General features: G+C 41.9%; 1 protein-coding gene across 1 annotated transcript; it reads left to right on the top strand.

Moving 5' to 3' along the window:
* The first annotated feature begins 3,593 nt into the window (after positions 1–3,593).
* On the top strand, positions 3,594–21,153 carry LOC109899043 (delta-type opioid receptor-like). The gene is made up of 4 exons (XM_031836012.1): positions 3,594–3,768; positions 4,020–4,321; positions 14,609–14,961; positions 15,631–21,153. The coding sequence occupies exons 2-4, from the start codon at positions 4,083–4,085 to the stop codon at positions 16,164–16,166; spliced, it is 1,128 nt and encodes a 375-aa protein (XP_031691872.1). The 5' UTR covers positions 3,594–3,768; positions 4,020–4,082; the 3' UTR covers positions 16,167–21,153.
* Positions 21,154–23,116: the final 1,963 nt, after the last annotated feature.

The raw sequence follows: 23,116 nt of genomic DNA, 5'->3' as shown, positions 1-23,116 counted from the left end.
TTTCAACTAATTTCAGAGAAAATTATGCATTCTTCGGTTTTTGTGGAGGGGTACCAACAAATTTGAGCATGTCTGTACAGGGAATAGGGTGCCATTTCTATTACAACCTTAGAGATCAAGTCCAGGCTTCTCTGCCTGGCTTACTTTTGGGGATATCTTTATGAAATGTCCAACGTAACAAATGAAAGTAGACTCCGCCAGGTGACACCATCATTATTTCCATTTGTCTGATTTGCCTGAGGTTGTGAGATCCGTTTGTGATGGAAGCTGTGAAATACAGTTTCCGTTCAGGTCAAGAAGATTTCACTCCTTAAATTCCAGAGATGACTTGAGTCTTACATCAACAAATTCCAGAAGAGCAAGACATGAGATGTGATCCACACACAAAATGTCAAGACATCCACAATGACAATTGACTCAGTGGGAAAATAAATCACACTGTCATTTTAAAGAAATGGATTACATTTCAAAATGGCCGTCATACGTTTCATGCATTGCAGTTGAAAAAGCAATTTTACTTTATTATATTATCATGAATAACACAAGGTTGAGCCATTGATGCTTTTCCTTTATGTAATACAGAGTGTTGCTGGAATGTCATACCATATTACTTCTATTTTGACAGAGACACAAACCAGTTTACACTGTCAACAAAATGATGAGAAATGCATTAGGAAATGCATTTTACCCCATCCCAGCAGATAAAACATATTGTTCAATGCTTAACAGAGAACTTTGAGGAAAACATTTTGCTCTTCTGTAGTGTTTGAACACAATGTCAGATGATCTTCCACAAAAATACAACTGTTCAACCAAAATAAGTTAGTTTTTGAGGGGAAAGGGGCTTGAAAATATGACCCTTTAGAGCAGAGTTTCCTAAACTCAGTCCTGCCCACCCCACACCCTGGGTGCACGTTTTGGTTTTTCCTCTAGCATTACACAGCTGATTCAAATAATCAAAGCTTGATGATTAGTTTGATTATTTGAATCAGCTGGGTTGTGCTAGTGCAAAAACCAAAATGTGCAAGATTGACGTGGAGAGCTATCAATCAATCAATCACATATATTTATAAAGCCCTTTTTACATCAGCAGTTGTCAAAAAGTGCTTACATGGAAACCCAGCCTAAAACCCCAAAGGCCCCAAAGAGCAAGCAATGCAGAAGCACGGTGGCTGAGGGTTGAAACAGCAGGTCCAGGACAAGGTAGCACGTCCAGTGAACAGGTCAGGGGGGATGTAAACCCCACCCACTTTGCCAAAGCGGAAGCCCTATGCTCCCAAAGGGGCCAAGAGGATGAAGTCAAGTCAGAGTTTGACTCGATAATCATCAGTACTATAGCAATATAGAATAAAGGTGCACTAATCAATAGACATCTATGGAGATGATGACTCTTAAACATTGCATGACCTGTGCTTCCTGCTGTTTGTGTGTCTGCTGAACTCATTTGAACTAGGGACCCATCATGCATCATATCCACGATGTGAATCACTGCGGAAGCATTTTGGCTTGTGCTAACGAGGTTTGATTGCTCATTTGCTCTCCCCTCTGATTAGCTGTAATTAGTGGTAAGAACTCATGGATCCTTGGTTTCCCTCAGGCCACCCAGGATACTACAAATCGAGACTGAGACCCAGGATTTCCAATCACATCAGTTACAGCTTGTAAATGCATTTCCAGACATACACAAAGTAGCCTATACACTGAGTCTACCAAGGAATACCTTCCTACTATTGAGTTGCACACCCCCCCCCCGCCCCCTCCCTATTTACCTTCAGAACAGCCTCAATTCGTCGGGATGGATCTTCAAGGTGTCAAAAGCTTTCCACAGGGATGCTGGCCCATGTTGACTCCAATGCTTCCCACAGTTGCGTCAAGGTTGTTCTTGATGCATACGGCAAACTGTTGAGCATAAAAAACCCAGCAGTGTTGAAGTTTTTGACACAAACCGGTGCGCCTGGCATCTACTACCATACTCAGTTCAAAGGCACTTACATTTTTTATCTTGCCCATTCACCCTCTGAATGGCAACACGCAATCCATGTCTCAATTGTCTCAAAGCTTAAAAATCCATCTTTAACCTGTCTCGGACTGAAGTGGATTGAACAGGTGACATCATAAAGGGATCCTAGCTTTCACCTGGATTTACCTGGTCAGTCTATGTAATGTTCTAAATATTTTGTGCATTACTCTGTGCATTTACCTACATTACAGGATAGAGGATATGCACTGTGTCACTATCAGTAATATGCATACTGCACAGCATATGATTAGTCACAGTGCATACTCACATAGCATACATCCAGGAATCCTCTTTGATAGAGGATCTTTTGTGTCTCTGATAAATGATTAATGATGATGGATGATTGGTTTTGTGCTGCTCTAACGTACATTTTCATGCAATCAGAGGTTAGAACAAGAGGCACAGAGGAAGTATCTGATTTCTATGGTTTTGTGCTGCTCTAATGTACATTTTCATGCAATCAGAGGTTAGAACAAGAGGCACAGAGGAAGTATCGGATTTCTTTGGTTTTGTGCTGCTCTAATGTACATTTTCATGCAATCAGAGGTTAGAACAAGAGGCACAGAGGAAGTATCTGATTTCTATGGTTTTGTGCTGCTCTAATGTACATTTTCATGCAATCAGAGGTTATAACAAGAGGCACAGAGGAAGTATCTGATTTCTATGGTTTTGTGCTGCTCTAATGTACATTTTCATGCAATCAGAGGTTAGAACAAGAGGCACAGAGGAAGTATCTGATTTCTATGATCAATCGGATTATTGATGTATGTCATATCAACCGGTATTATCGCTTTGATGTTATGGTCAAATGTTTTTAAATGATTTAATAAATTACACCAATTTATTACACAGATGTTCTCCAATAACTTGTTGAAGACCCCTGCAGAGTAGAAAAGTGTTGAAGTTAATTCAAACAATTCAAGTGAGTCTAGAGGAGGTTAGCATTCTATATTACTCATGGTCAATAACTTCCACATGTAATATTATATAGTGTAATAATAATTGATACGATGAAGATATTATTGTTGTGAATCAAATAATGTAGTAAGTTAACAGATGTATGCATTTTCTTTGCGCACTTCGTCTCTCGCAGTTGTAGGCTATTCCATGGTTACATCGAATTATATGGTTACATGGGGACGTAGACGTTGCCTTGAGGTTCATAGAGATGCTATGTTGAGATTCATAGAGATCCTATGTTGAGGTTCATAGAGATCCTATGTTGAGGTTCATAGAGATCCTATGTTGAGGTTCATAGAGATCCTATGTTGAGGTTCATAGAGATCCTATGTTGAGGTTCATAGAGATCCTATGTTGAGGTTCATAGAGATCCTATATTGAGGTTCATAGAGATCCTATGTTGACACTCATAGAGATCCTATGTTGAGGTTCATAGAGATCCTATGTTGACACTCATAGAGAACCTATGTTGAGGTTCATAGAGATCCTATGTTGAGGCTCATAGAGATCCTATGTTGACGTTCATAGAGATCCTATGTTGAGGTTATTGTTATTTCTCTGACGTCATATTTGAGCGGGAGTGCGCGGCGCAGCCCGCGCTGTGCGTGTGCTCGAGTCTCCGGTGAGCGGCGGTGTTGTGCTTGTCTCTCTCATACTCCGCTCTACAAAGTTTGGCGAGCCATATCCTTCTGCAATCAAACAGCAAAGATCTAACATCGTTTCGCTCAGCATAATTTCCATATTTTACAGACACAAAAAAAGGAACAGAAGGAACTAATATCCAGAGGGTAAGTTACCAATTGCCCGGATTGGTGAAATTATGCATTACGCGTTAAGCTTTAATTGTGTTATCACAGTGAAAATACGATTCAATTACTCTGTATATATAATGGAGTTGGATCGTTTCCATTCGTTTTTTGAAAGGCACATAGGAAAGTTGGTTTAATATACAAACGTAAATTATGAATTATAATTTGACGCACACCTTCAACTTTTTTATCGTTATTTTTTCTCTCTCACTGGTTTCATTCCCGCATAGCCATAGGCATATGCTGGTAGCCCCATTATCTCCTTTTCTTTAGGTGGTCAAGCATAACCAAATATGGAAGGCACCCCGGTTGAAATTTTCAAAGAAGACAAGTGCCTCACGGCGCTCGTCGAAGACTGTTATATGAATGCTACTTCGCAGTCTGGATACCCAGAAGGTCACAATCTGACTTTTGACTCTGACTGGGAAGAGGATCCCATGTCCCCAATCATCCCCATCATCACAGCTGTGTACTCCGTGGTGTTCGTGGTGGGCCTGGTGGGCAACTGCCTCGTCATGTACGTTATCATCAGGTAAGGTTTATCGTGATCTATTTGCTCACTCACCTCAATATTGCATTGATATCAACTTTGACAATTTATAGGCTATTGCTAAAGATTTTGGGTAAATTAAGGGTATGCAAAAATACAACAATACAGTAAGATGCCCATGCAATACACCTGACTACATTTTAGCACAAAAAAGCAAAAAGTGCATCTTTCTGACATCTGCAACACTTGTGAGCCACCCAGTGGCAGGTGCATGTTTAAACTTTATTGTACAAAGTGTACAAACACTATATGATGTGTTGATTATTTTGTTTCAATCATGACCCATACTGTTCCGTTCTATTGGAGGGAACAATACCTTTTTACTATTGGGCTTTTTTACAGTTGGAATGCTACTTTTCTGGGGCAATGTTTAAAAGTGTTTTAAATGTGTAATTTAAAACCAGGGGTCCTCTATAATGCCTGCACCTCATTGGGTTTTATTTATGTGGTGTAGACAAATAAGTCAGAGCTGGTATCATGTGCATTGCACCAACGCCTCACAAAATGCCCCAGACTAGACAATTACCGCAAATCAGATCGATCGCACATTACCTGTCTTCCATAGGGCCATTCCGTCACCTCCCTAAGTTAATTCAATTCTATTGGTTAGCTAAATGTGATACTCTCAGCTATCCGTTTTTATGTAGCCAGCTCAGTTCAGAATTTGTATATTTTTTTATCTGGGTGACTTATTTTTTATCTTACATATGTTCTTCTTAATATAATTTTCCTAAATTTTACATTTAGTAATTTCGTTTACCCAGAAGTCAAATTCTAGCGCAAATTTCTGTCCAGGAGAGATTATACATTTAGCAATCAGGAAATTGAATGCACTTGCAAAGTGGATCCAAATATGCCTTATTTCATATGATTTATTAGCATATAACCATATGGGCATAATGGAATTCCTCTACTGTACTTCTGAACTGAAGTGGCAACATGTCTCTGTTGTTATGGTTAAATTACCACCACAGCGCTGTCATTGATTTTAGGGAAGATTGTGGTTTCAGTCCTGTTGTTATGGAGTTATTTCACTGGGGTCTGTCCATAAATCACCTGTGACAGAAGTCATTGGAAGATGGAGGCCTCATCACCCCTGCAATGGCTGTAACTTTATCATGTACTCCTAAGGACTAGGATTTGACTATGGTTGTGTCCCAAATGGCACCCTATTCCCTAAATAGTGCACAATTTGACCAGAACCATATGGGTAACATACAATATGTTTGGTGCAAAATGCGACAAAATGAGAGACATGCTTTTTATGGGAGGGTTAAACGATATGCAAATATACAGTACCAGTCAAAAGTTTGGACACACCTACTCATTCAAGGGTTTTTCACATTGTAGAAATAATAGTGAAGACATCAAAACTATGAAATAACACATATAGAATCATGTAGTAAGCAAAACCCTGTTAAACAAATAAAAATATATTTTAGATTATAGATTCTTCAAAGTAGCCACCCTTTGCCTTGATGACAACTTTGCACACTCTTGGCATTCTCTCAACCAGCTTCACGTGGAATACTTTTCCAATAGTCTTGAAGAAGTTCCCACATATGTTGAGCACTTGTTGGCTGCTTTTCCTTCACTCTACGGTCCAACTCATCCCAAAACATCTCAATTGGTTTGAGGTTGGTTGATTGTGGAGGCCGGGTGATTTGATGCAGCACTCCATCACTCTCCTTGAGGTGTTTTGGGTCATTTGTCCTGTTGAAAAACAAATGATTGTCCCACTAAGTGCAAACCAGATGGGATTGCGTATCTCTGCAGAATGCTGTGGTAGCCATGCTGTTTAAGTGTGCCTTGAATAATAGATCATTCACAGATAGTGTCACCAGCAAAGCACCCCCACACCATCACACCTCCTCCATGCTTCACAGTGGGAACCACATGCTGAGATCATCCGACACGATTGGAACCAAAATTCTCTAATTTAGACTCATCAGAACAAAGGACAGATTTCCACGGGTCTAATGTCCATTGCTCGTGTTTCTTGGTCCAATCAAGTCTCTTATTATTATTGGTGTCCTTTAGTAGTGGTTTCTTTGCAGCAATTTGACCATGAAGGCCTGATGCACGCATACTCCTCTGAACATCACTCTCCTTGAGGTGTTTTGGGTCATTTGTCCTGTTGAAAAACAAATGATTGTCCCACTAAGTGCAAACCAGATGGGATTGCGTATCTCTGCAGAATGCTGTGGTAGCCATGCTGTTTAAGTGTGCCTTGAATAATAGATCATTCACAGATAGTGTCACCAGCAAAGCACCCCCACACCATCACACCTCCTCCATGCTTCACAGTGGGAACCACATGCTGAGATCATCCGACACGATTGGAACCAAAATTCTCTAATTTAGACTCATCAGAACAAAGGACAGATTTCCACGGGTCTAATGTCCATTGCTCGTGTTTCTTGGTCCAATCAAGTCTCTTATTATTATTGGTGTCCTTTAGTAGTGGTTTCTTTGCAGCAATTTGACCATGAAGGCCTGATGCACGCATACTCCTCTGAACAGTTGATGTTGAGATGTGTCTGTTACTTGAACTCTGTGAAGCATTTATTTGGGCTGCAATTTCTGAGGCTAGTAACTCTAATGAATTTATCCTCTGCAACAGAGGTAACTCTGGGTCTTCCTTTCCTGTGGCAGTCCTCATGAGAGCCAGTTTCATCATAGTGCTTGATGGTTTTTGCGACTGACTACCTCATGAATCTGGTTGAGAGAATGCCAAGAGTGTGCAAAGCTATCATCAAGGCAAAGAGTGGTTACTTTGAAGAATCTATCATCTAAAATATACTTTGATTTGTCCAGAAGGACAACCATCTCTGCAGCACTCACCAATCAGGCCTTTATGGTAGAGTGGCCAGTCGGAAGCCACTTCTCAGTAAAAGGCACATGTCAGCTCTCTTGGAGTTTGCCAAAAGGCAACCTAAAGATTTTCAGACCATGAGAAACAAGATTCTCTGGTCTGATGAAACCAAGATTGAACTCTTTGGCCTGAATGCCAAGTGTATGGTCTGGGGGAAACCTGGCACCATGCCTAGAAGCATGGTGGTGGCAGCATCATGCTGTGGGGATGTTTTTCAGTGGCAGGGACTGGGAGACTAGACAGGATCGAGGCAAAGATGAATGGAGCAAAGTACAGAGAGATCTTTGATGAAAATCTGCTCCAGAGCGCTCAGGACCTCCGACTGGGGCGAAGGTTCACCTTCCAAAAGGACAATGACCCTAAGCACACAGCCAAGACAATGCAGGAATGGCTTCGGGACAAGTCTCTGAATGTCTTTGAGTGGCCCAACCAGAGCCTGGACTTGAACGAGATCAAAGATCTCTGGAGAGACCTGAAAATAGCAACGCTCCCCATCCATCCAGAGCTTGAGAGCATCTGCAGAGAATATGGGAGAAACTCCACAAATACAGGTGTGCCAAGTTTGTAGTCATACCCAAGAATACTCTATGCTGTAATCGCTGCGAAAGTACTGAGTAAAGTACTGAGTAAAGAGTCTGAATACATATGTAAATGTGATATCTGTTTTGTATATCAGACCATATACCACTATTATGAAAAAACATGTCTTTTTACCGCTCTAATTACGTTTGAAACCAGTTTATAATAGCAATAAGGCACCTCGGGGGTTTGTGGTATACGGCCTATATACCACGTCGTGCGTAAGAACAGTCCTTTGCCGTGGTACATTGGCCATATACCCCACCTCCTTGTGCCTTATTACTTAAATAATTAATGGCTGTCTTGCCTAATCTGTCTTGCCTACTTCTTACATAAACTGTGTACTAATCGTACTACATGCTCTTTAGGACATACTGTTTCTAGAATAAATAATGCATTAAGCAACAAATATCAGCATACTCGGCTCATCCTACTGAGAATGCGTCATGTAATGCGCAATTACGTTGATTCCCGCCATTCGTTCATTTTGGTATATATGTGTTTGATGCCATTCCATTCGCTCCGATTCCAGGCATTATTATGAGCCGTCCCCTAGCAGCCTCAAGTGAAATGTATGTTTAGGTTCCACCCCCGAAGAATGATGAAGGTTACTTATACATATTCACGAATTGGGTGTGGGAATTTCCTCACGGAGTTGATAAACATCAACAAATAGGGCATTTACAGCTGTCAGTGTAACTAGCTAGCATGCTAACCTAATCTGGCTAGCTAATCTTATCTCTTGTTTAAAAAAAAAAAAGTACTACACCATATTCAAACGATTAGCCAGATGGCTCTATGGTTGGACCTGGAGCTGGATTTATCATAAGCATTGATATAGGGAAAACTTGACCACAGATGGAAACCACTGGCCTATCTTTGACTTCGCCATCTATTGTTATCTCCAAAGTTGTGGCGCCTTAAATTGAGGCCGCGAATCCACCATAGAAGTCATTTGAAAGAATAAAATGAAGCTCGCGGTTTTCACAGGGGAAGTGAAATGATAGGCTACAATGACTTTTGGTGGAAAAAGTGCTCAATTATCATACTTGAGTAAAAGTAAAGACACTTTAATTGAAAATGACAAAAGTCATCCAGTAAAATACTGCTTGAGTAAAAGTTGAAAAGTATTTTGTTTTAAAAATACTTAACTATCAAAAGTAAAATGATAAATTATTTCAACTTCCTTTTTAAGCAAAGCAGACAGCACAATTTGTTTAAAAAAAATATATATATATAAATACTGTATATATTGGACGGGGAAGCTAAGGGAACATTCCAATACTCAGACATAATTTACAAACAAAGCATTTGTGTTTAGTGAGTCTGCCAGATCAGAGGCAGTAGGGATGACCAGGGATGTTTTCTTGATAAGTGTGTGAATTGGACCATTTTCCTGTCAAACTGTAACAAGTACTTTTGGGTGTCCAGGGAAAATTTATGGAGTAAAAAGTTATTTTACCCCCCCCCCAAAAAAAGAATGATGAAGTAGTACTTTAAAGTACTTTACACCACTGCAAATGACAAGTTCCTTTAGTTTTATTTCGTGGTTTCTAGCTAGCGTTACATCAATTGAAGCGTGTAGTGAAAGAAAAACTTTAGTGGCCAAAACCATTCATCTTGGGGGGAAAATTGACAAATAATCGAATGGATTTTTCTGGGGGGGAAATAGTGTAGGTGCAAAAACATACATTTGCTCCCCCTATTTTTATTTGCTCCATGGCTCAGGCTGCTAAGTGTTATTTATATAAAGGTGTTTGGCTCATCTCAGTCGTGAAGAGGAATAACTTTGCTGCGGTTTCTGACTAAAAAGACAATGCCATGCTGGTGGGTGGTAACATTCAAATGAACTCAGCCCTGAAACTAACGTAGGCTGAAAATAATTGTATGTCATACCATATGAAAAGACACCGCATTCACATAGATTTGCACAAAGAGGGTAGTTCAGATTTGTCACTTCAAACCCAAATATACACTATATATACACAAGTACGTGGACAACCCTTCAAATTTGTGGATTTGGCCATTTTAACCACACCCGTTGCTGACTGGTGTATAAAATCGAGCACACAGCCATGCAATCTCCATAGACAAACATTGGCAGTAGAATGGCCTCACTGAAGAGCTCTGTGACTTTCAACATGGTACCATCATAGGATGTCACCTTTTCAACATGCCAGTTCGTCATATTTCTGCACTGCTAGAACTGCCCTGGCCAACAGTAAGTGCTGTTATTGTGAAGTGGAAATGTCTACTGTATGAGCAACAACGGCTCAGCAGTGAAGTGGTAGGCCACACAAGCTCACAGAATGGGACTGTCGAGTGCTTTAGAATGTAGTGCGTAAAAATCATCTGTCTTCAGTCGCAACACTCACTACTGAGTTCCAAACTGCCTCTCGAAGCAACTTCAGCACAATAACTGTTCGTCGGGAGCTTTATGAAATGGGTTTCCATGGCCTAGCAGCCGCACACAAACCTAACATCACCATGCGCAATGCCAAGCGTCTGCTGGAGTGGTATAAAGCTCGCCACCATTGGACTCTGGAGCAGTGGAAACGCTTTCTCTGTAGTGATGAATCACGCTTCATCATCTGGCATGTCCAATGGACAAATCTGGGTTTGGCGGATGCCAGGAGAACGCTACCTGCCCCAATGCATAGTGCCAACTGTAAAGTTTGGTGGAGGAAGATTAATGGTCTGGGGCTGTTTTTCATGGTTTGGGCTAGGCCCCTTAGTTCCAGTGAAAGGAAATCTTGATTCAACAGCATACAATGAAATTCTGTTCGATTCTGTGCTTCCAACTCTGTGGCAACAGTTTGGGGAAGGTCGTTTCCTGTTTCAGCATGACAATGCTCCCATGCACAAAAAGATGTCCATACAGAAATGGTTTGTCAAGATTGGTGTGGAAAAACTTGACTGGCCTGCAAAAAGCCCTGACATCAACCCCATCGAACACCTTTGGGATGAATTGGAACACCAATTCCGAACCAGGTCTAATCGCCCAACATCAGTGCCTGACCTCACTAATGCTTGTGGCTGAATGTAAGCAAGTCCCCGCAGCAATGTTCCAACATCTAGTGGAAAGTCTTCCCTAAAGAGTGGAGGCTGTTATATCAGCAAAGGGGGGACCAACTCCATTTTAATGCCCATGATTTTGGAATGAGATGTTCGACGAGTAGGTGTCCACATACTTTTGGTCATGTAGTGTATTATACTTTGACTAAAACAATGACTTATTGACTTAAATTGTTGTGCAACATCATGGGTAAGCTCTGGCCATCATCTTTCAGCTTGAAAAAGTGGATTTTAACTGGTGTGGGTGTTTAAAAGTATGACAGCTGCTAAGCTAGCCCTGCCAAGTTTTTTTTTCTCCATATCAAAATATCAGACAGAAATGACTTTACTCATTTATACAGTACATGACTGTTGTCATTTTCTCCCCTAGTTACATGTATAGTTGTTTACAGATAAAAATACCTTGAATGAGAATTTAATTACTTTTAGTCTGCCTCATGTTGTTGGGACTATCAATAGAATCACCAGCCGAGATGATAACAATTTAACAGATGGATGAGTTTTCCCATTGGGTTTCATCAAGTTCTTTAATTAACTGTCAATAACAATCTTACATCACCTGAGTTCAAATACTATTTGAAATCTTTCAAATACTTTTGGACCCAACCATTATTTTAATTGTATTTAAACTATTCCATGACCAGCACACTTGATTTAAATGATTAAACTAATCATCAAGCCCTTGAATCAGGTGTGCTAGTACAGGTCTACAACAAAATTGTGAAACATCCCAAGTATGGATAACACATAGACTTAGATAGACATTGCATCATTGTATCTGCCTCATTATGGGATTTTTGAGCGCATTGGCAGTACCATTGAGGCAATATCCATTTTGAAGTAGTCAATTTGCTTCTTCTACTACTTTTATGAGTTTGCAAACAAAAAAGATGGGTGCATACTACCACCTAGGGTGTTGTTTGAACAGGTATAAAGTCCAAATGTGCGATTTAGTGCCATCTGCCATTATGGAATGTTTGCTGATCCCTGTTGATGACCCAGATTGAATCATGTGATCCTTCCTAACCCATAGGAAGTCCACCCAGTTGACAACTTAAAAATGGTGAAAGTCCTTAATGCTAAAATGGTCTTTTGGGCACTAGAGTCCTCTATCTATCTCTATGTGGTAACTGCCTACGTGAAATATGTCTGGAAGTGGGCATGGTGAAATAAGTGGGTGGATCATCGGCGATGGGCGTAACATCAGTGCTATGTGATTGGTTAGATGGTTTTGAATGAGCTGTGTTATTTTTAAATTCTTTAAATGTTTTCATTGGTCAGTTCCTGTGTGGTGATGCTGGTTTTATCGGGACTGATAGTTTGTTTACGTAGCAGTTTAGGGGAACTAACGTAGAAGATGGATGTTCCAAGATGGCTTAGCAGTTGGACGTGTGTTTTGTCTTGTCCCATGTAAATATCATTTTCTTTTCGTATATATTTCGTCGAAATTTTAATCTCACTTTCCATCTACGGACTGAGTATACTCTCCTGCAACCCGCCTCACCCAATGTGGTACGGATCTACTATTCTTATACTTTAGAACCGGAACCCCCATCAGAGCTAGCCAACTAACTAGCTACTAGCTAGTGGTCAGTTAACCACTGCTAGCGTTCCTCACCGTTAACTAGGACACCAGCCAGCCATGGCTCGGTCAATACCTGCCAGTCTACACAGCGCGATATCAACCCAGAGCATATCAAACTGCTTTTTCTCTACCACATCTCCGGATTCCTACCGCAAGCTCTGAAACTTTACACCAGATCATCGCAGCTAGCAAGCTGCAATCCGAGTGGCTGACGTCTCTGTCCCGAAGCAAGCACCAGTTAGCCTTGAGCTAGCCTAGAGCTAGGCCCATCTTCCGGCCAGCCGAAGAGGTCCACCAGCCAATTATTGGGCTACAATACCTCTTTTGCCAATTGGCCTGGACCCTTTACTGCCGACACGGAGCCCCGCCGATCCATCACAACTGGTCTGGTGGTTTCAACAGGCTCTTCCGTTGTGACGTCGCCAAAGGCCCATCTGCTAGCCCCGGCCCACTAGCTGTCTGAATCGCCGTGTCTCCAGCTCGCCTAGCGTAGTAGCGGCTACTGAATTGGCTCCATGACACACCTATTGCTACTCATTGGACCCTATGATCACTCGGCTACACATGCCTCTCCCTAATGTCAAAATGCCTTGTCTATTGCTGTTTAGATTTGTGATTATTGTCTTATTTCACTGTAGAGCTCCCAGGCCTGCCCAATAGGCCTTAGATAGCCCTTTTGTCCCACCCCCCTACACATGCAGTGACCTCACCTGGCTTAACTGGTGCCTCTAGAGACAAAACCTTTCTCATCGTCACTCAATGCCTAGGTTTACCTCCACTGTACTCACATCCTACCATACCCTTGTCTGTACATTATGCCTTGAATCTATTCGTCCATGGCCAGAAATCTGCTCCTTTTACTCTCTGTTTCGAATGCACTAGACGACCAGTTCTTTTAGCCTTTAGCCGTACCCCTATCCTACTCCTCCTCTGTTCCTCTGGTGATGTAAAGGTTAACCCAGGGCATGCAGCCCCCAGCACCACTCCCATTGCCCAGGCGCTCTCATTTGTTGACTTCTGTAACCGTAAAAGCCTTGGTTTCATGCATGTTAACATCAGAAGCCTCCTCCCTAAGTTTGTTTTATTCACTGCTTTAGCACACTCCGCCAACCCGGATGTCTTAGCCGTGTCTGAAACCTGGCTTAGGAAGGCCACCAAAAATCCTGAAATGTCCAGCCCCAACTACAACAATTTCCGGCAAGATAGAACTGCCAAAGGGGCGGAGTTGCAATCTACTGCAGAGATAGCCTGCAGAGTTCTGTCGTACTATCCAGGTCTGTGTCCAAATAATTAGAGCTTCTACTTTGAAAAATCCACCTTTCCAGAAACAAGTCTTGTTTATAACAACCGTTGCCGCTTGTTATAGACCCCCTCAGCCCCCAGCTGTGCCCTGGACACCATATGTGAATTGATTGCCCCCCATCTATCTTCAGACTTCGTACTGTTAGGTGACCTATACTGGGATATGCTTAACACCCCGGCCGTCCTACAATCTAAGGTAGATGCCCTCAATCTCACACAAATTATCAAGGAACCTACCAGGTACAACCCTAAATCCATAACCATGGGCACCCTCTTAGATATCATCCTGACCAACTTGCCGTCTAAATACACCCCTGCTGTCTTCAACCAGGATCTCAGCGATCACTGCCTCATTGCCTGCGTGCGTAATGGGTCCATGGTCAAACAACCACCCCTCATCACTGTCAAATGCTCCCTAAAAGACTTCAGCGAGCAGGCCCTTCTAATCGACCTGGCCCGGGTATCCTGGAAGGATATTGACCTCATACCGTCAGTATAGGATGCTCTCGCTCACAGAAACAGTCTTGAGTGGCAACAAATCTGCCCAATTAGCTGTTCGCTTTCCACACACTCACTTGTGTTGATACGCCCGTCTATGTTGACACACCCATGTTCCCGCAGCCATGTTGAGTTGCAGTTACCCATGACTTAAACGTCTGGGGGTCCCCGAGGAGAGGTTTGAAAAAGGCTGCTCTAGTCTGCCAGATGGATGGAGTTTGCACTAGAGTTCAACTGTGCCAGACAAGCTGAATCAAGCCCAGATAGAGTATTTCAGATTATTTAAATTTGTATTTAAACTCGGATGTGGACCTAACACATTCTACCCTCCATTCTTGACTCTGTTTTGAAACAGGTATACAAAGATGAAGACAGCCACCAACATTTACATCTTCAACCTGGCTCTGGCTGACGCCCTGGTCACCACGACGATGCCTTTCCAGAGTACTGACTACCTGTTGAACTCGTGGCCGTTTGGCGAGGTGGTGTGTAAGGTGTTCATCTCCATCGACTACTACAACATGTTTACCAGCATCTTCACCCTGACCATGATGAGTGTGGACCGCTATGTCGCCGTCTGCCACCCGGTCAAGGCCCTGGACTTCCGGACACCGATCAAAGCCAAGATCATCAACATATGTATCTGGATGCTGTCCTCTGCAGCAGGGGTACCAGCACTGTTACTGGGTGGCACCCAGTCCAACAATGGTGAGAGCGCTGGAATGCATACATGCCGGCACCCACTAAATCATAAAAGCACGCATACACACACACACACTAATGAAGCACACACACACACTCATGAAGCACGCACACAAACATGAATGCTTGAATATGCACGTACGCAGGCAAACACACACACACACACACACACACACACACACACACACACACAGTTCTTATGGGTGAAATTATCCCAAGAGAACATAATGAACATGCCTTACACTGTGCACAGATTGAGTTGGTTCATTTCGTTTTTACTCTCAGATTCCTTAGGTGGAGTGAATCAAAGTGCAGAAGTGCCCGTCTAATCCCAGAACATAAAGGTCTAATACAGACCTTCTCTCCTCTATTTTGTTGAGGGGAAATGCATTACGTCTAAGCCATCTGTTGGTAATGAGCTTGCTGTTATCCTTACACCAAATATTGTTTCTGAATACAGATGGAGTTGTGGATAAGTGAAAAAAAATATCTGCGCTATTAGTAGGATGTTCCCTTTTTGAGTGCGCATTAGCCGTTCCATAACATTGTCACAGAGTGAGAGATGAACCAGACGCAGCGTGAAATGTTATGTGTTCTCAGAACACTTTGCTTGAGCGTAGGTGCATTTATCAGTGCTTTTTCTTTCTCGACCTCCCCTCCCTCCACTCCCTCTAGGAACCACGGAGTGTGCCTTGCAGTTCCCGGAACCGTACGTGTACTGGGACACCTTGATGAAGGTCTGTGTGTTTGTGTTTGCCTTCGTGGTGCCCGTGCTCATCATCACCGTGTGTTACACCCTCATGGTGCTGCGACTCAAGAGCGTGCGTCTCCTCTCGGGCTCCCGGGAAAAGGACCGGCAGCTGCGGCGCATCACCCGCCTGGTCATGGTGGTGGTCGTGGTGTTCGTAGTGTGCTGGACGCCCATCCACATCTTCATCCTGGTCAAGGCGCTGGTGAGCGTGCCCGAGACCACCGCCGTCATGGCCGCCTACTTCTTCTGCGTGGCGCTGGGCTACACCAACAGCAGCCTCAACCCCGTCCTCTATGCCTTCCTGGATGAGAACTTCAAGAGGTGCTTCAAGGACTTCTGCCTGCCTAAAAAGCTGAAGGGGGACAATGCCTCAGGGAAGAACAACAGGAGCACCGTGAGGGGAGGAAGGGAGGCCCAACTTCCACTGGAGAACCCAGATGGGACTAGAAAGCCGGCATGACTAGCCATGGAGATGTCTTCCATTTCCCGCGTTGGAAAGGAAGACTCCAATGATCTGGGCCTAACCCAGGTGACATCAGGAATGTAAGCACACACAACAATGCTAATTTAGATGACTGGTGTTCGTTCCATTTGTTTTACTGTTAGACCCAAATCAATGGTCCGATTCCTCACACTTAGAAAAGGATATATCATTATTCTTTGATGTCGTATTTATTTGCACACATCAAGAGGAGGAAAAAAACATTCCACATGCCAACTATAGGACACACTTGAAAATGATAAGAACCTATATTATCTCAGTTTTACTGTGTTCCTTCATAGTTACTTGTTATGCTGACTCTGCATCTGCACAGTTCTAATTGGATTGCAAGATGCAACATCCTCCTTCTAGCCTCTGCCATTCAATGAAATAGTTATCCTTGACAAAACATCAATAATGATTGGGGAAGCGCTTTAAAGGGGCAACCTGGGATTGGCACATCCATCTATTTTTGCCATATCTGTCTCTACCAACCAATGTGTATGTGGTGCAGAGATCTATTACCTCCTTTGGGAGTGGGGCACCCTTATGGGTGGCAGGTAGAACAAGGCAGTTAACCCACTGTTCCTAGGCCGTCATTGAAAATAAGAATTTGTTCTTAACTGACTTGCCTAGTTAAATAAAGGTTAAAAAATATATAAAAAAATGGCATGATAACACAAAAACCTTAGTATTTTTCAAGTCAAAACATATTTGATTTGTCACATGCGCCAAATACAACAGGTGTAGGTAGACCTTACAGTGAAATGCTTACGTACAAGCCCTTAATCAACAGTGCAGTTTTAAGAAAATACACAAAAAAAGTAAGAGATAAACAAATATTTAAAGAGCAGCAGTAAATAATAATAGTGGGACTATATTCAGGGGGTACCGGTACAGAGTCAATGTGCGGGGGGCACCGGTGTCGAAGTAATATGTACATGTAGGTAGAGTTATTAAGGTAACTATGCATAGATAATAACAGAGAGTAGCATCAGTGTAGAGGGGGGGGGGCAATGCAAATAGTCTGGGTAGCTGGTCAGGAGTCTTATGGCTTGGGGGTAGAAGCTGTTTAGAAGCCTCTTGGACCTAGACTTGGCGCTACGGTACCGCTTGCCGTGCGGTAGCAGAGAGAACGGTCTATGACTAGGGTGGCTGGAGTCTTTGACAATTTTTAGGGCCTTCCTCTGACAGCGCCTGGTATCGAGGTCCTATCTATTTATATTTTTGGGGCTAGGGAAAGCTTGTATTCTATGGAGATGAAACACAGGCCTCGGCATGGTGGTCTGCAGGATGGGAGCTACTAAAGAGCTGCTGGAAATGAGTCAGTCAGAATATCCTTTATACATGTTGATGAAATCCTCAGGGACATAGAAAGTACTGGGTGTTAGACATTTTGCCTTGCAATATACTCCCTGGCCAGTTTATTAGGTACATCACCACGTTCATAGAAATGGATCGCTCCTACAGACAGTGAGCCACGTGGCCAAGGCTTGCTATATAAAGCAGGCAGACAGGCATCGAGGCATTCAGTTACTAATCGATTGAACGTTAGAATGGGCAAAACAAGTGACCTAAGCAACTTTGAGCGTGGTATGATCGTCGGTGCCAGGTGCTCCAGATCCAGTATTTCAGAAACGGCACGACAGTGTCTAGGAGAATAGTGTGACAAACAAAAAACATCCAGTCAGCGGCAGTCCTGCGGTTGGTAACAGCTCGTTCATGAGGTCGAAGGAAAATGGCAAGAATTGTCTAAGCTGACAGGCGGGAGCCATAAGCAGACAAATAACGGTGCAGTACAACAGTGGTGTGCAGAACTCGTCGATCTTTGTCACGGAGGGGCTGTTGCTATCACGTTTGCAGTAGACGGCCACACTGGGTTTCACTCAATCACCAACACTGAACAATTGAGGAGTGGAAAAACATTGCCTGGTCCGATGAATCTCAGTTCCTGTTGCGTCATAGTGATGGCAGCCAGGATTTGGCGTAAGCAGCATGAGCCCATTCTGCCTGATGTCAACGATACAGGCTGGTAACGGTGGTGTAATGGTGTGGGGAATATTTTCCTGGCACACGTTATGTCCCTTGATTCCAATTAAGAAACGCTTGAACGCCACAACGTATCTGAACATTGTTGCTGACCAATGGGATGAGATGCAACGGGCTGTTCGAAGCATGATTGTACCGCCATCCAAACTGCAGCAACTGCGTGATGCCATTGCATCAGCATGGACCAACATCCCTGTGGAACATTTCCAACACCTTGTAGAATCCATGGCCCGAATAATTCAGGCTGTTCTGTTGGCAAAGGGGGGTCCGGCCTGGTATTAGATGTGTCTACCTAATAAACCGGCCGGTGAGTGTAGCTGCTGATGAAAATTCACTACAAAAAATGTGTTATGCTTAGAGTTTTATTTGCTATATTCTATAAATGAATGTAGTTGTCTACTTATTTACATATCTTATTGACTTTATTTTTGGTCCATTTTTGTTTTTAATATATCTATTTATCTTACTGTATTTATCTGGTATGCATCCCAAATAGCACCCTATTCCTTATATATTGCATATGTAATCCATGGACCCTGGTCAAAAGTAGTGCACTATATGGGGAAGAGGGTGGCACTTTTTTTTGTGATGCAAGTTTGTCATTCTGTATGTTTCCGGGCCGTATGTTTTGCCGAAGCAGCAGCAATTCTTCCTGGGTTCCACACAAAAACATAAAACACGACAAGTAACAAAAGCACTGAAACACTGAAAGACAATAACAGTCACACAAATGTAAAATATGATATACAACAACAAAAACACACATATATATATATATATATATATATATATGTGTGCCTTTTACGTCCAGGATAAAGCATCTCCAGCCAGAAGTAAAGGTTTGATACTACAACGTGGACACTGGGGTCAATTCAGCGCTCACATTTATCAAAATACAGCCCTGCCAAACCCAAAGTCAAGCATGTATAAGTGTGCTGTTTGACCCTAGTCTGGCTGATGCTCGGGGGACATTGAGAAGCCAACAAACTTCCCAGTGAGCTAAATTTGTTTAAAAGGGCGTTGAAAAGATGCTGTAACGACGTTAAAAATGTATTTTTAACCTATTTTTTTGCTCACTGGAAACACGTTCGTTAAGAAGAGTTACTGTAGGTGACTTGAGACAGGCTCATGTGAAAATCCTGGACTTGAATGTTTTTTTTTTTTTCTTCAAATTTGACAGAGGGCTTACATCAACGTTGACGTCTGGAGCTATCTCCTTTGTGTCAAGTTGTTCGTTTTATGATATCAATCGCGTGCTGTTTATATGGCTTGCGCCTGGATACACGTGTTCATATTTGTACATTCTTGCCGTAGAGAAACATGAGTATGTCAATGCAACCTAGGAAAATAAATACATTCAGATTACTGTGTGATTTAAAATATAAATAAATAAATACTATATGAATCTTATACATAAATTGCGTAGTCAGAAAATATAATTGCACAGGCATTTTGAAATGTGCCATTATTTCATTCATGTCATGGAGCATTGCAATGGGACGTATTTAAACTAAATCATTCAAGTGTTTAAACGTTTGGACAAGCAACGTTGGCGAAGCAAATGCTTGATAGTTACCTCTGTTTGTAAATGTTTGAATTCTCACCACTTATCCTTTGGAATGTGTATTCAATGACTACGATGTACTGTGTAACTTACATGTCTTTCATTCTTAGAACCATGGCATTTGTGGTTATGATTCGTGGTTATAACTTATGATTCATTCTCAGAGCCATGTAGTACATTATAAATGCATTCCTCTTCCGTTTAAAGGGGCAATCTGGGATTGGTTCATCCATTTTTGGACTATTAAATGAAATACAACCATTGATTCTTAAAGAATATAACTTATGAGTGCTTCATGAGCTTATTTAAACTATTATGCCAGGACTCAAATTATAAAGTTGTTTGTCGGTTTGTTTTCATGAATGGTCAGTCCTCGCATCAATAGCTGGTTATATTACATTTCTCCAGCCCCATCCCTCAGCTGTTTTACCAAATCAAGTGGCGTTGTGACTGCTTTGTTGTTCTTCAAATCCCAGATTGCCCATTTATGAGTTTGATAACCAACCTAATTCAGTCTATCGTATCTGAATAAGGACCCGGATAGAGCACTGTTGATAATAGCCTTTCGAATGATTTTAAAAGGAAGATGCATAAAACACAATCTTGGTGTATTTTTAGACCTGTTTTACCGTGTCATTGTGTCCTTTTCTTTGTGACTAATTGTGGTGTCTTTGTTGGAGTACAGACACCCGTTTAGTCATATCAAAGGCACAGACACACAGTTATGTAAGTGGCTGTCTTGCTGTGAAAACACAGAAACACTTTTTAAAAAATGTGTTTAGAGTTGAGGGCAACAAGACTTTGAGATATGATTCAAAATAATAACAATAGTTTATGAATTCATACGAGACAGAAATGTGTCTTCTGCTGTACCCAATTCTGGGTAAAACATGTCCTAATTTGTCATTAACTGTTGTTTAATATCATTGTTTCAAAATCTCATTCACCCGTTCAGTTTTCTTTCAAATGTACAGGAGGTGCTCAGCAGTGGCGTCGTTAGGCCTGGGTTTCTGTGTCTTCAGCCCCCCCATGTTTTTGATGCAGCCCCAAACCATGCAGTATAAAAATTAAATATATGTTTTACTGACAACTTTAATGACAAAAAAAAAAAAAACATCCAATATACTGTGCTAGACAGTAGCAGGCACTGCAAGAAGCCCCTGGAGTGACGAGGTGCCCGCTGTGGTTTCAGAACGCAGTGGACCACTTTGTTTTTATTAGTCTTTTTATCCACTAAGCTACTTACGTTTTCTAGGGTTGTTGCATTGCCAAGATGTTAACCTGCAAGTAAGAATTTCATTGCACTGTGTACTCCATGTATGTTATGTGTATATGACAAATAAACAAACGTGAACTTAGACGGGAAGGGTAAGGGCTGCCAGAAAGACGGGAAAAGATGGCCAGCTTTGAGGTTAGATTTTGTGTAATTTTTGTGAACTCACACTTGAGCCGTTTACTTTCGGCTTTGATCCACCAGCTTCAAACGGCTGCAAAACCACAATTTGTTGATATTTTAAAGGATAGTTCACAGCGATATTTAGATGGTACAATGATTCCCTACACAATTCAGTGCTTGTTCTCACATAAACTCAATTAATGTGAGAAACCCATTGGTGACTTTCACAGCCAATCACAACGCGAGTGGGTATGTAATACTGTCAAACACTATCATTCCACTATTACTGCCATTATATCATGGACATTTTCTGAAATTACAATGCGAAAATGTTTTTAAAAAATGCTAGGTGGAGCACCCATTTTGACAACAGATGACGCTCCACAACGGGAGAAAACAATAGGCGGCTATCACAGCCATAGAGGTCATAACTTATTCCATCCTACAGGTCAAATTTTGTTGGGGTCTCATGCGTCTTTATATTCATATAGCCTAACGGGCTGTGTAGCTTCTTATCTGTCATGTTTGGAGTTGTGTTGCGCTTTTATGCGGACATTTGAATTTTTCTTTACAGTTGAGATGTCCCTGGTTCTGCTAGTATACATGAACTTTAAAGCGCAACTGCCTCTAAAAACCAACGTATCGTTTAGAAAACAGCCTGTGTGGCATTCATACGAGTCAGAAACATTTATGTTGTCAAAATTGACTACAAAGTGTAAATAGGATCATTTTGGTCATAAAGTCAGTTTCATCCAAAACTGAGTTTTATGAGACTGCATCACAACGTAAATGAAGGTTGGGTTTGTTTCAATCCTGCCCACAGCTGGCAGCATACAAGTAATCATCAATTCGGAGTGCAGCAGCACCCGACCCGATCGTAATGATTGTGATACATTTGGATTGACTTTGTTTATCCCTTTGGGGCTAATTAGGGAAAGTATGTTCATTCCAAAAGCTTCAAATTTCAATTACTTAAAAACCTTAAAACAACAAGAATATGTAGAAATTAATTTACAAATATTGTAAGCATTTAACCTTTTACTGCAGTGGGCAAAATTAGGGTTCCACCGAGTGTTTCTTGTTAGTGTTAAACAAATCGACTTTGAAACAAAAGTATACACCCACTGTACCATCCCAATGCTACACCTTATATACATCACAGAAGACTGAAATACAACAAAACCGTTTGACATAGAAACACTGGATTTTTATTTTATTTTTATGTTTATAAATTACGAAAAATATAAATAATATTCCACCCATGAGGCCACCAGAAGGTGATTTGGTCATTTGACTGCAGGAAAGGGTGAGAACTAAAAGGTGTGCAACATGAAAGTATTTCATATTTGTAATTTACATTGTGTAATTTATTGATGATCCCTAACTAGCCCCGGCAACAGGCCTGTTCTGTTCTTCTGGTGTCTCTCTCCATCATATCCAAAGTCAGGTCCCACATCAGCCGGCTGAAGCTAACTGGCGAAAGTGCAGTCGCCCTTTAAATCGAACTAATTACATGTTGCACTTCTGCCTTGCTACCTTTTCAGATGAGCCAAGGAGGTGGACAGATGAGAACAGCAGGCAAGTGGAGCACTTAGAACAGCAGCAGCCAGGGGCAAATGGTAGGGAAGAGGATGGTTTAGGTGACCCGGACACTGGCCCAAAACAAGTTAAACTACCGCGGTATCCCCTTGACCATTTTGCAAACTAAAGAAACACCAGATGAGACACGGAGACAGCAACAGGAGAATAGGATATGGTGGAGAGAGACACCAGAAGAACAGAACAAGTCATAACAGAAGAAGATCGACAAATGAGACAGTAACAAACAAGAACCTGAGACAGTGACAGACGGCACGAGAGAAAAGTGACAGAAGAGGACAGATGGAGAGAGAAAAGAGGTGGGCTCTATAGATTCCAATT

This window comes from Oncorhynchus kisutch, linkage group LG11 (genome assembly GCF_002021735.2).
Source record: "Oncorhynchus kisutch isolate 150728-3 linkage group LG11, Okis_V2, whole genome shotgun sequence".
In the NCBI taxonomy this organism is placed as follows: Eukaryota; Metazoa; Chordata; class Actinopteri; order Salmoniformes; family Salmonidae; genus Oncorhynchus; species Oncorhynchus kisutch.
This window is presented reverse-complemented; position numbering and strand designations above follow the sequence as displayed.

Excerpts from the sequence above, each read along its gene's own strand:
- LOC109899043 (XM_031836012.1), top strand. The coding sequence starts at position 4,083 with ATGGAAGGCACCCCGGTTGAAATTTTCAAAGAAGACAAGTGCCTCACG. Across the intron at positions 4,322-14,608 it reads GTCATGTACGTTATCATCAG|GTATACAAAGATGAAGACAG; the intron begins GTAAGGTTTATC and ends GTTTTGAAACAG. Across the intron at positions 14,962-15,630 it reads TGGCACCCAGTCCAACAATG|GAACCACGGAGTGTGCCTTG; the intron begins GTGAGAGCGCTG and ends CACTCCCTCTAG.